Source organism: Oncorhynchus kisutch, linkage group LG6, assembly GCF_002021735.2.
Source record: "Oncorhynchus kisutch isolate 150728-3 linkage group LG6, Okis_V2, whole genome shotgun sequence".
Lineage (NCBI taxonomy): Eukaryota > Metazoa > Chordata > Actinopteri > Salmoniformes > Salmonidae > Oncorhynchus > Oncorhynchus kisutch.
Window position 1 is genome coordinate 39,424,919 of NC_034179.2, and position 16,865 is coordinate 39,441,783.

The 16,865-nt window shown below is 45.8% G+C and overlaps 1 protein-coding gene across 1 annotated transcript in view; it reads left to right on the forward strand.

Annotated features, from left to right (window-relative positions):
* Positions 1 to 16,865, forward strand: part of LOC109892827 (uncharacterized) — a 91,794-nt gene that overhangs the window by 49,653 nt on the left and 25,276 nt on the right. Inside the window, exons 5-9 of the mRNA XM_031825942.1 lie at positions 3,398 to 6,863; positions 6,991 to 7,035; positions 8,269 to 8,384; positions 12,924 to 13,083; positions 14,036 to 14,175. Coding sequence (XP_031681802.1) covers positions 3,398 to 6,863; positions 6,991 to 7,035; positions 8,269 to 8,384; positions 12,924 to 13,083; positions 14,036 to 14,175 — 3,927 coding nt within the window. The remainder of the gene's footprint in view (positions 1 to 3,397; positions 6,864 to 6,990; positions 7,036 to 8,268; positions 8,385 to 12,923; positions 13,084 to 14,035; positions 14,176 to 16,865) is intronic.

Here is a 16,865-nt window from a genome sequence, read left to right on the forward strand (position 1 = left end):
ATCAAGGATATTTGGTAATACCAGCACTGAACACAAAGGGACGCTATTTTCAAACCCCACTGAGCCTTTTTAATCCGAAGGTTAGCTAACAAGTACATGTAAAATGCTATCAAGTGCATTGCAAACTTTTTATACAGTCTCTGACCTAAAGTATTTGCAGGACAGACATCCCAGCTCTTAAAGTTCTACAAGTAACTAAAAAATGCTACTCACAGTTTGCTGCACACACCAAACAAATATTAGGAAGAGAAAAAGAAAGAGGTGTGTAGAGTGAGAGAGGGACGAGATAGACCGGCAGAATTGTCATTGAAGGTGAAGCTGCTTTTCACTCGCTGGGTGAAGAAGTAGGCCAAACAACAATTATATTCATAGCACAGCAATTAACTACAGGAGAGTGGAGTTGCCACTCAGACGGCTAGGGCTGACGCTGGGGAACCAAATGAAATGAAAATAAATTAAATGGAGGATGTTGAGTTTTGTCCTGCAGGGATGTAAGAAGGGAAATGTAACAGCAAGGTTTGCAGAGGAGGGAAACATCCGAGTGCAACAAGGAAATAAAGAACGCTACTTGATTAAATAGGGGATTGGAAAGCACTGTCTGGGCCAATAGTTATCAAACACCAGTGGATTCTCCTCATCGCACATACGCAATGTCCATGAGCTAGAAATAGAATGAGAGATGAAAGGGAGAGAGTGGGAGCGAGCGAGAGGGGAAAGAGAGAGAGAGGAGGAGACATTGTTTTTCTCGGAGGGGGAGCTGCTGTTTGAGATAAGCCACCAACCGATAACTAAATACAGACCACAGCAGACCAGAAAACCCACAGCGTACACACACACCAAAGGACATGCAGCATCGAGTCCGCAGACAGCATACCAGACATTCACACCACAGTCCATACACCATTGAATCCACATACACGACACACCATGAAGGACACCCATGTATACTTGTGTCATGAAGGCATGTTAAATTTATCTAGCTGCTACTGAAGGTCATTCCAACATTCCTACAAAGTATGTCATATTTGTGAGATGAAAATCACTGAAACTGAGGGGGAAACATTTCATTGCAATGTTTCACACTCATTCTGGCAACTATGCTGTACATGTTGTAGATGCTGACTTTTGATTGAAAATTAATGTTTTGTGTCACCTCAAGACTCAAAACACAAGAGCAGTTGACTTCTGAAAGTTGAGCATGACTTTGAAAGTCTTGTTACTGCAGGAGATGAACTAGTCGCTTATTTAGAAGCTTATTTTAGAGCACAAATCTTACAGGGCTACATTCTTTGACAATGGTTTCTTGTGATTCCGCTAGTTCTGTCATTGAGTCATGGTAATATGTAGGCTGGGTGTGTATTCAGGAAGCCAGAGAGAGCAGGATAATTGTCCAGTGCAGGCTAGGGTGCCTGGTTATTGTGTGTGTGGGTGGGTGGGTGGGTGGGTGGGTGGGTGGGTGGGGGCGTCTGGCTCTAGCTAAGCCCTCCTGGCAGCCAGTCCGTTACTGGTGCTAAGTCAGGGTGGGGAGGCTATGCATGGAAACACAGGAATCTTGATTATTTGACACTAGAGCATGCTTACGTGCTCACACACACACACACACACACACACACACTGTCGTCAGACTGATTCATACAGCACAGCATGTAGAGGGGAAATGTTTGTAATGATTCGTCCCTGTGCGTCCGAGATGCTGGCAGGGCAGGAAGAGCATCACTGGTTGGAATGGTTTCAGCCATTTGGCTGGGGAGCAGGAAGTGTGAGCATGGCTCATTTGCACGAATGAGCCAGCCTGGTTTCCCTTCTCGACACTGACTAGCGATTCGATATCCCTCTGCACTCTACAGACCACAGATCCATTTCAACATGAAGTCACACAGTCATTGGAAAACGTGTTGCAGTCTAGTGGCTTGAGCGGTTCACGCCCTTTAACAAGTGTGACAACTGTCATTTTCCGAAAAGTAAATGTACATGGTAGAATCTTACATGAAATATCGTGCTGGTCAAATAAAGACAGAGTCATGTTTTTGGCCCAAAGTATCCACTCCTCCCATGCCACACACCTCATCCTACACACTGTGACTTAATACAACGTCTAGAAGAGTAATCTATCTGGGCTCCTGTCTATGATGCGTCAAACAAAGCCACAGTTTGTACACGGTGTCCTGTGGGGAGCTGTCACGATACACTGCTGCCCCTGGGGCCTTGGAGCCTGAAAGCTGACAGCCATCAAGACAACGCTACAGACAAACAATCAGCTTCTCATCAATGTACTGTATTTATAGTCCTCTTGAGAATCCAATCAGACCTTGTTGTTGTTATACCAAAGGCTTTTTTTTGAGCAGGAGAAGAACTGATAGTGAAGAATAGAGCTACAAGGAAATATCTATAAATAAGTATCTATAAATAATAATATATTTATTTGAACTCTCTGCAATGGGGTTTCTTATTTTGATTCTGTAGAAGGACCCACTGAAGTGATTTATTGTGACAAGATCTTTGCGGCCATAAACCTCATTCATTTTTTATTAGTTGCAGGGGTAACATCATGAAAACATGACTCAAATCAACCAAAATCACCTCATCACCTCATGACTCAGGCTGACTCATCCAATAAATTGAACTCTAAAACGTTGTACCAGCCTGCTGTTTTTGTTGACATAGATTATTTAGTTAATCTCAGATACATTTTGTATTATCCAAGCCACTGTCACTCCTTATGAGATGACTAGTTTACTTTGTGGGAGATAACTGCATCTATCTCCCCAGTAGTTATCTTCTCTCACACCAACACAGGCAGCAATCATTTAAAACAAAAAACAAAGCCAAGCGCTAATGTTGGTGTATCAGTTGAACACCATCTGGGGCGAGTTGGGGTGAGGACCAGCTGTGAGCTACTTTCTACTAAAGAGGGTGGGGAGGTCATTGTAAAGGCTGTAATTATTTGATGTGTGTTTCCAGGCAGGGAAGCTAATTGAAAACACTGAGCACAATTGTGTTTGGAAGGTAAAAGCCTTGAAAAATGCCTTTTCCCCCTGAACACCATTTATTATCTTTTTTGAAGCATTGTACTATTTGATTTCTCATCAAGCCCTTTGAAGGATTAAGATGGAGGAGGTGAAGGGAACAGAGTAGGTGCTGGTTGTGGGGGTGTCAAAGCTGGTAGATCTATGCATTGCTCTGGGGCATGCCGTATCTTTGTCCAGTAGCTCTCAATTAATATTTGATGAGGATGTTCTTGAACTGTTGTATGAGTGGCTGCTTTTTACACAACACTGCTTATATGCATGAATCACCCAACCCCCCCCCCCCTCTCCTCACCCAAAGCAGCACTGGGTGATATGTGTGTCCTTGTCTGTATTGTTATGCACCTTGTTTCTCTGTGCATTATGAATAGAGCCTTGGAGGAGACGCAGACGGAAGGCCACAGGGAAGGATGCGGAGAGGGAGAAACAGCGGCAGACAGCGGCCCGTTGCGCGAAGGTGAGGCGGAGGTGGACGAGCAGCATCAGCGGCGGCTGGCCCTGGCCTGTCCGCCTGTGGTGACGTACGGGACGTACCGTGGCCAGAGAGAGAGACACAGGATAATGCAGAGGCACCAGGTGCAGGTGGACGTCCCCATCTCAGAGGGGGATGAGGCCCTGCATGAGAGGGGTTCAACCTCAGGGGGGGAGGGCAGCCCCTTGGTTGGGGTGACACCCTCCACTTTAGAACTCACTATTTCAAAGCAGAGTGACATTCAGACCCTATCGACCAATCAGATTAGAGCTCCAACCTCAGAGACCAATGAGAGAGGAGCTTGGACTTCCGAAACAGACTCTGCTGTTTTGGGTCCAACTGGACTTGGCTCTAGTCACATTCCACTAACAATGCAGACAGCAGAAAGGGCTGGGAGTCAAAGTGCCTTCCCTTTACACAGGGAGGCAGGCCTGCCTACTGTAGGAGCCCAGGCCAAGGACTTTCTCTCTGGGGCTGGCTCAGTCACAGGCACCCCTCCCCCTCCCGCACCCACAGAGGACTTTGTTGATGCCGGGACGAGTACAGCAGGCAGTGAGACCCACAGTGGGGAGCAGAGCCCGCGGGATAGAATCACTCATGCAGAGATGGCCAGCGAGGATACACACAGGGACACAGACAGGGACAGAGACACAGAGCTGAGTGAGCAGACAGAAACCTTACCTGCACACTGTGTCCAGACTGGGTCACCTTCAGTGGCTGCTGCGTGGCTCAGCGAGCCGCCAGGCACCGGGGGGACTGCGCAGCACACTCATCTGCCTGCTGCTGTTTCCGATGTCGATGGAAGCCAGCTGGCTCCGCAACCCATTTCACTGTCCGCCTCGCTTGCATCAGCGGACGAAAGCCAGGGACCCATGCCAGCAACTAGGCACTCCGATTCTGGGGACGCATTGGATTCAGGCACTGGTGCTGGACTGGACTGCTTTGAGTCAGGGGAGGAGGAGGGGGACGTTGGTCCTTCAGACGATCTGTTTGGCCAGGCCCTTCATTTGGAGTCTAAAATGATGGTGGATAACATTGTGAGGAATGCTCTAGCGGCCCTGGAGAGAATAGAATCCTCTGAGTTGGAGGGGGATGAAGCGTTCCAGAAGGCCAGTGAGGAGATTTACCTGGTCCTACCCGCAGGACGAGAGGAGGAGGGCATGGAGCAGTCCTTCGAGACGGATAAGCTCCTGGAGGTAAGGCCTTCAGTGAGGGGTGATGACAAACACCCCTCAGCCTTCCCAGCAGAACAGACCCTGTCGTTGAACCCTAACCCTCTGGCGGAGGGCCCCAGGTCTACCCCCTCCTCGGGGTACGAGTCTATCGCAGGCTCGGACACTGACATCAGGAGCAGCCCTGGGCCGGCCTGTGAGAGCAGTGCACCCACCATCTGTGCCTCAGACCACAGGCAGGGAGAACACTGTGCCGAGGGGACCCCAGGCACCGGTCACCAGTTAAAGGTCAAAGGTCAACAGCTAATGGATGCTAATGCTAATGAGCATCCACAAGGGGAAGAGGATTCCCAGCCAAACGGTGCTATCACATCTGAATACAGTGGCAATAAGCACCAGGGAGATGTGTTGCCTCGCTTGAGTGGTGGAGTGTCCCACGAGAAACCAGGTATCCATGGTGATGGTGGGGATATTATTCAAATGACGAGAGCGAGTCATGAGTATGAGTCTGTCTCAGGGAAAACAAATGAAAACAAAGATCAGGTGCTCGGCACTTCAGGGGACAATGGTTGTAACGCGGTGCTAGGCGTTAAAGAAACACAGGTAGGAGACAGAGTAGTCCACGTAGCCAAAGATGATATCGAAAGCAATAGACATAGTCCTAAACAAGATGGTAAGGCTCAATATGGTCCTGTTTCTGTGTCCAATAACTCTGAAAGTCCTAATAAGCTCAACAGCACTCTGAATGACAATACTTCCTTCAAAAACCAAACAGCATTTCCTGAGACTGATCTGCTTAGGAAAGGTTCCAAACCTGAAGCTAAGGCCAATTCTGAGACAGACCTTATGTCAGTCAGACCAAAACATGCCCAAAACTCCCTACAACCATTTCAAGTCAGACATGCTAAAGGGTTGAGGCCTATTGCCTGTATAACTCTTCATGATGAAGACCAAGAGAGCGGTCCTGAAATAACGCTGAATGTTCCTCAGACTGAGACCAATGGGTCGAATGGCACTATGGTCAGTGGGGATCAAGGCTTTGTCCTGGTTGAGACTTACTTAGCCTCTGTAGTCTCAGAGGGCTCTGATTCTGGAGGTGAGGAGGATGGGGCCGACAGCAGATCCACAGGCACCATCTGCATGGACCCTTCTTCCTCAAGGAGACTCCCCAAGGACCTGAGCACCTCAGAGGGCCTGGTGTCTAATTCAGCCCCTGGCTCCGATAACGAGGACATGCCACAGAGGAGCTCGGTGAGAGCGTATCGCTGCGATGTCTCTCCGCAACAGCAGAGTCAGGACTCAGAGACACCAGGACACAGTGGTGCAGGTTCAGCAGCTGCAGCTATGGCAGGGTTTCACCAGGACCTGAGCAGCAGGCTAGCTGGGCTCCATGCTACAGGGGCTACTGGAGGACGGCGAGCCACAGCCCTGGAACCTCTCCTCCCCCTCCTCCCAGTCCCCCAGCTTGCCTTCCATGACATGGAGGTGAGCGGTTTTTCCATTATCGACGAGGAAGAGGAGACTGATGCCGTGTTTGTCAATGACACAGGCCCCATGCTGAGCCCCACGGCGCGGCGGGCCAAGGCCTATCCCTTCTCTCTGTCGCCCATTGTGGAGGAAGACAGTCTCCGCAGCGAGGAAACGGTGGAGGGGGGCCTGTCGCGGGATGACAGGGGACTCATGGTGCCACCAGCCACAGAGGAGCTGAGGAGTCTGAGCGGAGGTGTGGGGATGGAGCAGCTGGCCTCGTCCTCCTCTCTGTCCATCCTGTCCCTGCTGCAGTCGGTCAGCGAGCGCCTGCAGTCCAGTGGCTACTCCGACACGGATGCAGACTTAGAGGAGCCCTTCATCCCTCCTCTACGGCGGCCCCTATGGGACTTCTTTAACAGTGGCCAGGCGGAGGGTGAGGAGGGGGGTGGCCAGGGAATGGATGGAGACCAAAGTAGCAAGCAGGAGGGCCCAGGCTCTCTGACACTTCCTACTGATCCATTTACTATGGGACCTCGAGAAGGGTATCCAACGGAGGACGTGAACAATCTGCCCACCCAAAACCCTGCAGATTCGCCCATGAATCAGTATTTGACATCAGCGCAGCCAGTGTTGCCAGAGCCTGATGATGACAACGGTGAACATCATGCCAAACTCATTCCGCGCCTCAGTGATAATAAGTGTCCATCCACAGCAACCGACATGGTAGGTTCAACAGCGACTGACATTTCTATTCAACAATGTTTTATGAAAAGCTTATTATGCAGCCTGACATTAAGAACATTAAGAAGTAATATATGCTAATATTTGACTCCTGTTTATATCATTTTAGGGGGAAAATTGGAGTTGTGGAAAGGTCATCCCAAGGCCTACTCTGGTGAGTTTCCATCTTTTACATGACTAGTACTTCCTCACTGTCACGCTCATTTCTGATCGCATCTTAATGACTGTCTTATTGTTTGAGGCAGTCTGCCTCCTAATCACTGTGCTGAATAGATTGGAGATGCCAGACTTCCTTTGAGCTGGACAGAACACTTCTCTTCTATTAGCTAATGATACCTCAGGCTATAGAAAGTAGGGCAGCAGCTCTTCTTTTTTTTCATCGTTTAATCTCTTCCTACGGCCTGTCATAAATGGAAATGAGATCTCAATTATGCAACTGCCTATTCGTTGCTGTAAAACGCTATCCCATTTACTGATGAGGGCTGTAGTTTCTCAGGATCTGTACAAAAGGAGTGAGGATCTCGTCACTAGCACTCTAATGCCAAGTAAAAAACACCTGCAATGCCAGTCTGCATTCCTGTGGTCTAGCACTGTATATGTGGATTGTTTCATCCAAATAAAACAAATCAGGAATTGGTTTCCCCCACAAAACAACTTGTATGCAGTTTTACATAGATTGTGAAGTTTATAGGCTCACAACACAGGCAGTGAACAAAGCACTGTGTGCCAAGGATTTTGCATTGTTGTTTCACACAATCACTAACGGAATTGCCTTGCAACCACACAACCAACTTTTTCTGTTCTCTTATCCGTGGTGAGAAAGTATTTGTTTTTAAGGATGAAACAAAGGGAGCAAACTATCAAGACTTGAAGCAAACTATCAAGAAGGAAGCCATATTAAATCGGGCAGAGTCTTGTAGGCTGGTACGATTAACGGATGAAGAAACACAGCGTGTTAATTCTAGAAGAGGCAGTGTTTTATAATGACTGCTTGAGGTAGCTTGTGGGCTGGTTGGGGGATTAAGGGCCTCTCTCCCTTTTCCTCATCAGAACTAAGTCTAGAGGTGTCAGGCGTAGTCACTCAGCACCGGGCTCCATTCTGGAAACCCTTCCCCTCAAGCTTTTGAAACCTGACTGTGTTGACACGCACCCAGCTTATCATGAAAACAACACCAAACCGCCACAGTTCAGTTGTCACTCGAATATGAGGAAACTTTGAAAAAGCATGACTTTGAATTATTGTTTGTTTCCCCTGTATTGAGTCAATAAGTCAAACTCTGTTTAAAGATCATTTGCGGAGGTTGACTGTCAGACTGCGTCTATTTTACAATACAGCCCACGTGTTGCTCTCTACATTTTCCGAATTACTTCCTCTCTGTTTCTTCAGATGAACATCTTTGATGGTGTGACATTCTCTGGGGAGAGGCGGACTATCCACGCAGACCAGGAGGATTCTGGGATGGTGTTTCCACAGGGTGCCTCTGTGCGAGTCTTGGGAGGATGGTAAGAGGACCTTTAGAGCAAGTGGACTTCTTTTTAAGGTTGCTCACTTCTAAAACAGGAAGGATGCTCTTTATGAAGTTGTATATGCATCTTTGAATGACCAACATTCTAGGCTTCCAGAAGTGTTTCTGTCGGATCAAGGCCTAGAGTTTGGTGAAGCAGGTAGTTGAAAATCTGTCAAACTTGTATAAGTCCCCTGTAAAATAGCCCACCTGGTTCAGAAGGAGCCAGCCCTTCATCCTCTACTTTGGACTAATACCCCTGTCTCATCCATTCCCTACCTGACTCATGCACGCTCACTGAAAGATGGCCTTATTATTACTGAACATGAGGCTTAGAAAGTGTAGCTTATGTCAAATCAGAACATTTAGTTTAAATCGTGATTGATTCCTCTGAGCCCCCATATGTTCCTTCCCACTGTGTGTGTGTGTGTGTGGGGGGGGTAAATCTCCTGGGCTGGTGGTGACAGACGGTGATTGGGTAATTTATCGCTTTTCGCTCCCATTGATAGACCTGTCTGTTGATTAATCTGCCCTCGCAAGACCTTCTTTTAATGTGACACATGTTCCATCATCAAGCCACAAGCCAATCGCATTGTGAGGCGGCACTGTTAATCATAAGGGTTGCGTACTAAGCCACACAAACACTGCCGTCACTGCACTGATGCGGTGGTGCGCCGATGCTAAATTTAATATAGGAAAAACACTACATCAATGTACTATCAGCTCCATATTATCTTACTACTGCAGTTGGAAAAAGACGGTGCTTCCATTTATATTTCATGATGGAAAAGCTAAAAAGCATTCCTATACAGTGCCTTCGGAAAGTATTCAGACCCCTTGACTTTTTCCACAGTTTGTTATGTTACAGCCTTATTCTAAAATTGATTAAATGGCTTTTTTCCCTCATAAATCTACACATAATACCCCATAATGACTAAGCAAAAACTTGTTTTTTTTACATTTTTGCAAATGTATTACCAATAAAAAAACAAATATTACATTTGCATAAGTATTCAGACCCTTTACTCAGTACTTGGTTGAAGCACCTTTGGCAGCGATTACAGCATTGAGTCTTCTTGGGTAAGACGCTACAAGCTTGGCATGCCTGTATTTGTGGAGTTTCTCCCATTCTTCTCTATCGCGCCCAGGCTCTGTCGTAACCGGCCGTGACCGGGAGGTCCGTGGGGCGACGCACAATTAGCCTAACGTCATCCGGGTTAGGGAGGGGTTGGCCGGTAGGGATATCCTTATCTCACGTCGCACTAAGCGACTCCTGTGGCGGGCCGGGCGCAGTGCGTGCTAACCAAGGTTGCCAGGTGCACAGTGTTTCCTCCGACACATTGGTGCGGCTGGCTTCCGGATTGGATGCGCGCTGTGTTTAAGAAGCAGTGCGGCTTGGTTGGGTTGTGTATCGGAGGACGCATGACTTTCAACCTTCGTCTCTCCCGAGCCCGTACGGGAGTTGTAGCGATGAGACAAGATAGTAGCTACTAAACAATTGGATACCACGAAATTGGGGAGAAAACGGGGTAACATTTTTAAATATATATATATATTTTTTTTAATTTAAAAACTCTTGTCAGGTTGGATGGGGAGCGTTGCTGCACAGCTATTTTCAGGTCTCTCCAGAGATGTTCGATCGGGTTCAAGTCTGGACTCTGGGTTAGGCCACTCAAGGACATTCAGAGACTTGTCCCGAAGCCACTCCTGCATTTTCTTGGCCATGTGCTTAGGGTCATTGAACCTTCTCCCCAGTCTGAGGTCCTGAGTACTCTGGAGCAGGTTTTCATGTTCATTCATCTTTCCCTCGATCCTGACTAGTCTTCCAGTTTCTGCTGCTGAAAAACATCCTCACAGCGTGATGCTGTCTCCACCATGCTTCACCGTAGAGATGGTGCCAGGTTTCCTCCAGACGTGATGCTTGGCATTCAGGCCAAAGAGTTCAATCTTGTTTTCATCAGACCAGAGAATCTTGTTTCTCATGGTCTGAGAGTCTTTAGATGCCTTTTGGCAAACTCCAAGTGGGCTGTCATGGGCCTGAGGAGTGGCTTCCGCCTAGGCACTCTACCATAAAGGCCTGATTGGTGGAGTGCTGCAGAGATGGTTGTCCTTCTGGAAGTTTCTCCCAACTCCAAAGAGGAACTCTAGAGCTCTGTCAGAGTGACCATCGAGTTCTTGGTCATCTCCCAGACCAAGGCCCTTCTCCCCTGATTGCTCAGTTTGGCCGGGCTGACAGCTTAGGAAGATCCTCGGCGGTTCCCAACTTATTTCATTTGAGAATGATGGAGTCCACTGTGTTCTAAGGGACCTTCAATTCTGCAGAAATGTTTTGGTACCCATCCCCAGATTTATGTCTCGGCACAATTCCGTCTCGGAGCTCAATGGACAATTCCTTCAACCTCATGGCTTGGTTTTTGCTCTGACATGCACTGTCAACTGTGGGACCTTATATAGACAGAAATGTGCCTTTCCAAATCATATCCAATCAATTTAATTTACCACAGTTGAACTCCAATCAAGTTGTAGAAACATCTCAAATATGATCAATGGAAAATGGGAAAATGAGTCTCATAGCAAAGGGTATGAACACTTATTTAAGTAAGGTATTTCTGCTTGTACATTTTAATTACAAAAAAAATTAAGTTTTCACTTTGTCTTTATGGGGTATTGTGTGTAGATTGCTGAGGATGTTTTTTAAATATTTTTTAATCCATTTTAGAATAAGGCTGGAACATGACAAAATGTGGAAAAAGTAAAATGGTCTGAATACTTTCCGAAGGCACTGTATACTAGAAATAAGTTTAGTTGTTAATATTCATATCATGCTGCGCTAGGTTGAACTAATGCACATGACAGTATGTCTCTGTGCCTCTCTGCCAGAGGCAGAGCAGGTTTACTTGCAGAGAAGCCTGGTAGATGTGTGCTATGCTGTAAGACTGCTCTCATATTTAATGGATGCAGAACGAGAAACCTTCAGTCTCGCAAACATGTTCTGCCGCCGTGTGCTTTTTGTCAAACGACTCACGCAAAGGCAGGCTCACTCGACTCTGCTCGCCATCACTAGTGAAAGTTTGGTGCCTTACGCAACATCTCATGCGTAATGGATGGGCCCACCTTCCATTTGTGTACTAGTACGTCGGCTCAGCCACCCTATCCCTAGTCCTGTTGTATTATTTACACCAAGCCGTCATTCCCGAACATAAAGTGGGAAAGGCAAAGCAGCTTTCAGACCATGTGAGTGGGAGCTCTCTCCCCTGTCCACAAGAGTGGTGGAGAGAAAGAAAGCGAGTCACGTTGCAGCTTCGTTGTTGTGCTTGTGTGTGTTCTTCCCCCATCCATTTCTCAGGTTAACCAACCGACTGGCGTCCCATTGTTCCCTCTACAGTCCACAGAGGAAGTAATGTGTACGACCGCTTCGTCCTTCCCCAACTAGTTTTGCTTTGCAGTACAAGAGCTACTTTACAGGTTGACTTATTCAAGTTAAACAGATTTTCAACTACCTGACTCAGCAAACTCCTAGTCGTTCTGACAGAACCCCTTCTGGACACCCAGATTGTTGGTCATTCAAAGTTTTGAATTCAGTTCAAGTTCATCAGTGAAGGCGTGAGCCACATGGTTTCTCCTACATGCTAGTTATGAGGGATTTGACTTTCTCGTGAGATGCTTCCTCCTTGGGCTTCAACCCAGCAGCCTATCCTATCAGGAGCTATTGATCTCTGTCTCTCATGGTGGATGTATAATCAGTGAAAGCAGCCTAAGCCTTTTAGGAGAACCCTGACTGTCTGTCTGAGTCAATATAGACAGATTCCTACTGCTTCAAAGCAGTTCCTGACCATCCACATAGATTATTTATGGAAGGGGACAATGATTAACATGGGGGAAAAAGTCCCTGAAAATACTTGTTTATGGGCTACTGGCGACACAAACACACACACACACACACACACAATAGTGTTGTTTACACTGCACACATCACACCGCTGTGTTATTTTCAGAATCCACAATATTTATTGACTTGGAAAGTTTAACCCCAGATAAAAGGCAGTGTTCTGGTCAAGTCTCAGCAGGGATATTGAACTATTGAAGGACTCTGCTTAGTTTCCCCATGCCCCCTACTGTGAGCTGTGGGCCTGTCGTTCAGGGGCATGAGTAAGCAGCTTTTAATATTTCAACGGAAGAAAAAAAACATTTGTGATTGCCAGATTGATTTCCATTACTGTCAGCACAGTGCTGTAATATTCTCTTCGACGTGTAACGTTAATCACCAGCTGTTGTTGTGTTGGGTGTGTGTCTGTACTGGTAGGGTGTGAAGGGGGATCTTTGAATTCTAGGTCCTGTCACCAAGGTTTCCATGGCAATGCCCCTGCTCTGTTTGTGTGTGCTCTGTGCGATCAGTTGGTGGCTGGCGTCTCTTTTTGTGCTTAGTGAGAGAGAGAGAGAGAGAGAGTGTGTGTGTGTGAGATTGAAGTGGGTGCTCACACTGTGTGTGTGTGTGTGTGTGTGTGTGTGTGTGTGTGTGTGTGTGTGTGTGTCGTAGCTGGCTTCTGTACCTGGAGCCGGGGTTCCAGGGCCCCTGGGTGCTACTGGAGGAAGGGGAGACGGTACTGAGCCACCAACCGGGCCAGCAGCAGGCCAGCCAGGGGATAAAGAACAAGCCCACCAGCATCACCATCGGCTCCATCAGAAGACTAGTGAAGGTGAGTATATTTATTACCATTAAGTTAGTGTCAAGTGCCATTAGTTATTTCCCTCCAACATTTCTATTGGGAGACAATGGTTCCATTATTTACACCTCCCAGTAGCCTCCGGTCTCAGTCAATCATAAATTGTATTAATTAATCCTCCATCTAAATGGCATGGCTTGAATAGGATTTTGTAGTTTTCAACTAACCTGTCACTGTTACAAATAGAAGAGAGACCAGTTGTAAAGTGAACAGTGTAGCCAAGCTGTAGTCTCAAAGGATTACAACAGGGGGGAAATGCCGAAAAGCACAGAGCTGGAAGGACACTGAAGCTTTGGTAGAGGGCCAGGGTCTCTCTGTCTATCCCTCCTTCTTTCATTCTCTCCTCTATTTCTCTGACTCTCTCTCTCTCTCTCTCTCTCTCTCTCTCTCTCTCTCTCTCTCTCTCTCTCTCTCTCTCTCTCTCTCTCTCTCTCTCTCTCTCTCTCTCTCTCTCTCTCTCTCTCTCTTTCTTCCTCTCTCTCTCTCTTTCTTCCTCTCTCTCTCTCTCTCTCTCTTTCTTCCTCTCTCTCTCTCTCTCTCTCTTTCTTCCTCTCTCTCTCTCTCTCTCTCTCTCTCTTTCTTCCTCTCTCTCTCTCTTTCTCTCTCTCTCTCTCTCTCTCTCTTTCTTCCTCTCTCTCTCTCTCTCTCTCTCTCTCTCTCTCTCTCTCTCTCTCTCTCTCTCTCTCTCTCTCTTTCTTCCTCTTCCTCTTCCTCTCTCTCTCTCTCTCTCTCTCTCTCTCTCTCTCTCTCTCTCTCTCTCTCTCTCTCTCTCTCTCTCTCTCTCTCTCTTTCTTCCTCTCTATCTTCCCCTCTCTCAGCCTTAGGCATTATAGTGGGGCCTGATAGAGTAGAATTGATAGAGCGGTGTGTGGAGGAATGTCTCCACATGTTGAGGGAATGCTGTTGTGTCTCTCTCACCGTTCAGGATGACAGCACTCCAGAAATTCATCTGCTTCCGATCGGAGCGCCAGGAGGAGCCACGGAGCATCTCCACTCGAAAGCGGACATCTTGGGAACACGTGGTGGACCCATCCACCTGTCAAACCTGACTGTCAAGTCTGGCTGGTGAGGAGCCCTATCCTATTCCTAGCCTGTTAGTGGTATCTGTAACTGTGTAGAGGAACTCACTGCCATTGTGTGAGAGAGAGCTTCAGTAGCTACAGGCTGTATAGGCTCAAAAAGGAAGCGCCATCATTGCTAAAACAACGGGGGAAATTACTCATTGAGAAGACGTGTCCTTGCCAACCGGCGTCTATATTGTTTCTACTGAATTTGGGTGGATTGTTCTCTGCTAGCATGCACCTGCTAGGAAAGTCAATTTCCTGCTCAAAGTGTTTATAAAGCACAAACATTGGGGTATTACAGGAATGTTTAAGAGAATAGGGTGCTATTATAGAAGTAGAAGTGACGCCCTGTCCAGTTCAGGAATGAACACTTCGAATTGAAGTTTTCGCATGACCCACTTCAGGGTGGAGGTAGTGAGGCAGCCTAGGTATTGAGGTAATTCCTCAATAAAGACTCTGTAAAACTTCACAAACACACCCGCATTTACGGTAGAAGAAAGGCACATTTTGGATCGGAATATGACTGTGATAGTATGATGCAGCAGCCTCTGATAATTCTGACTGATTGATGAACCAACAACAGCAAACATGAAATGTTTTGGAAGCATGCCAGGATTTACTCCAGGTCATTAGCTGTTTTACAAGATCATGCGCCTTTGTCAACATTGTCTGGTGTCCATTAAAATAGTTATATATTGTTCAACTACCACCTACTGCACGGTCTGCATTGAAGCAGATTGAAATATTACAAGGTCAATTTTTTTCCTCTCTCAGAGAGATAAAGTGGTTTCTATTGTAGTGGAGATTAGTAACACTGACTGTATGACTTTGGACAAAGTATTGTTGTTTCTTTTAATTATGTTATTTTAAATATATCACAGTCACCAACAACAACAACATACCACACACACAATCACCAACAACAACAGCATAACACAATACAACATATACACAAAGCACACAAAAAATAGCAACAACAATGTCGAGGTCTTCTAAAAAATCATGTTACAATAAGCAGATTTTAAAAAATGTCACTGAATTCTACTAGTCATTACTCTTTTTTTACAATTACATTTTTTTACTTGTATTTTTTACAATTAGTTTTAATAGTTTTCCTGGCAAATAATGAAGCATTTTCCAAAAAAATAAGAGTGAAAATGTATACAGTGCATTCGGAAAGTATTCAGACCCCTTGACTTTTTCCACATTTTGTTCAGTTGCAGCCTTATTCTGAAATGCATTAAATAATTGTTTTCCCCTCACCAATCTACACACAATACCCCATAATGACAAAGCAAAAACAGGTTTTTATATATTTTTGCAAATGTATTACACATAAATAACTGTAATATCACTTTTACATAATTATTCAGACCCTTTAATCAGTACTTTGTTGAAGCACCTTTGGCAGCAATTACAGCCTTGAGTCTTCTTGGATATATTTTTTTTTTTTACCTTTATTTTACTAGGCAAGTCAGTTAAGAACAAATTCTTATTTTCAATGACGGCCTAGGAACAGTGGGTTAACTGCCTGTTCAAGGGCAGAACGACAGATTTTGTACCTTGTCAGCTCGGGGATTTGAACTTGCAACCTTTCGGTTACTAGTCCAATGCTCTAACCACTAGGCTACACTGCAGCCACTCTTGCGTTGTCTTGGCTGTGTGCTGTCATGACGTGACTATCATTAATGTGATGACTGTTTCATCATATCAATTAACTATGTTTAGTTATTACGTGATTAAATTAATAATGTAACAATTAACTCATTAGCAACCTTGGTGCACCAAGGAAAAAGTTATTTAAACGAGTTACTATCTCCCGACTTAAACTCTAAAAATATAAATATATCTTATCTCTCAATAACAGTCAATTGTTAATTATTATTACCTCATATCAGTCTCATTCTGGCGTCGTTGACCTCGTAAATCTGCACGAACCCTAGTCTAAATGATGATTCAGCGATACACAAATCGGCGTAATTATTTATTTACTTACTAACTAAATAATCACACAGAAATACATAAACACACACACAGTATAGGTTGAATTGATTACTAACATTATGCTTGTTACACAATGGAAAGGGGTGGGGAATGAAAGAGCGGGAGAGACACAGAGGGACCCATCGTACATACAGTTGGAAAACTATGGGAATGTGAATACTTTGCACATAATTGACCGCTCATTTGAAAATAATTGCAATGTATATATTTACGCTTGTATGTCTGTCGTCTCTCTGTTGAAATCACCCGGTCCGTCTATGGGGAGTCGTTCGACAGAAGTCTCTGGTTTGTCCACCAGTGGTCGCAATGTCCTTTGTAGTTGTAGTAGGCTACTTTGTCTCGGAGTGTTCGTTAGATTTGATCCTTCAGATGTACCACACGGTGGTCGGAGGGAAATGTTCTTCCCCTCTCGTCTTCGTTAGACTGGATCCTTCAATTGTCACCCACGTAGTGGTCTTTGGTCGAGTTTACTAGACTAAAGTACTTAAACAGCTGCAGACTGAATGTTCCGATGTAGTTTTTTTTCTTCTTCACTCGAGCGTTTCAGAGTCTTACCGTTTTCTGGTCTGGTAGTTTTAAACCATTTCAATGTGTGGATGATCCTCACGTTCTCTGGTCTCAATGGTTCATTATTCAGGGTACAGCTAGGACCACTTTACACACTGGCAGCAACCTGGCATGTTTTGG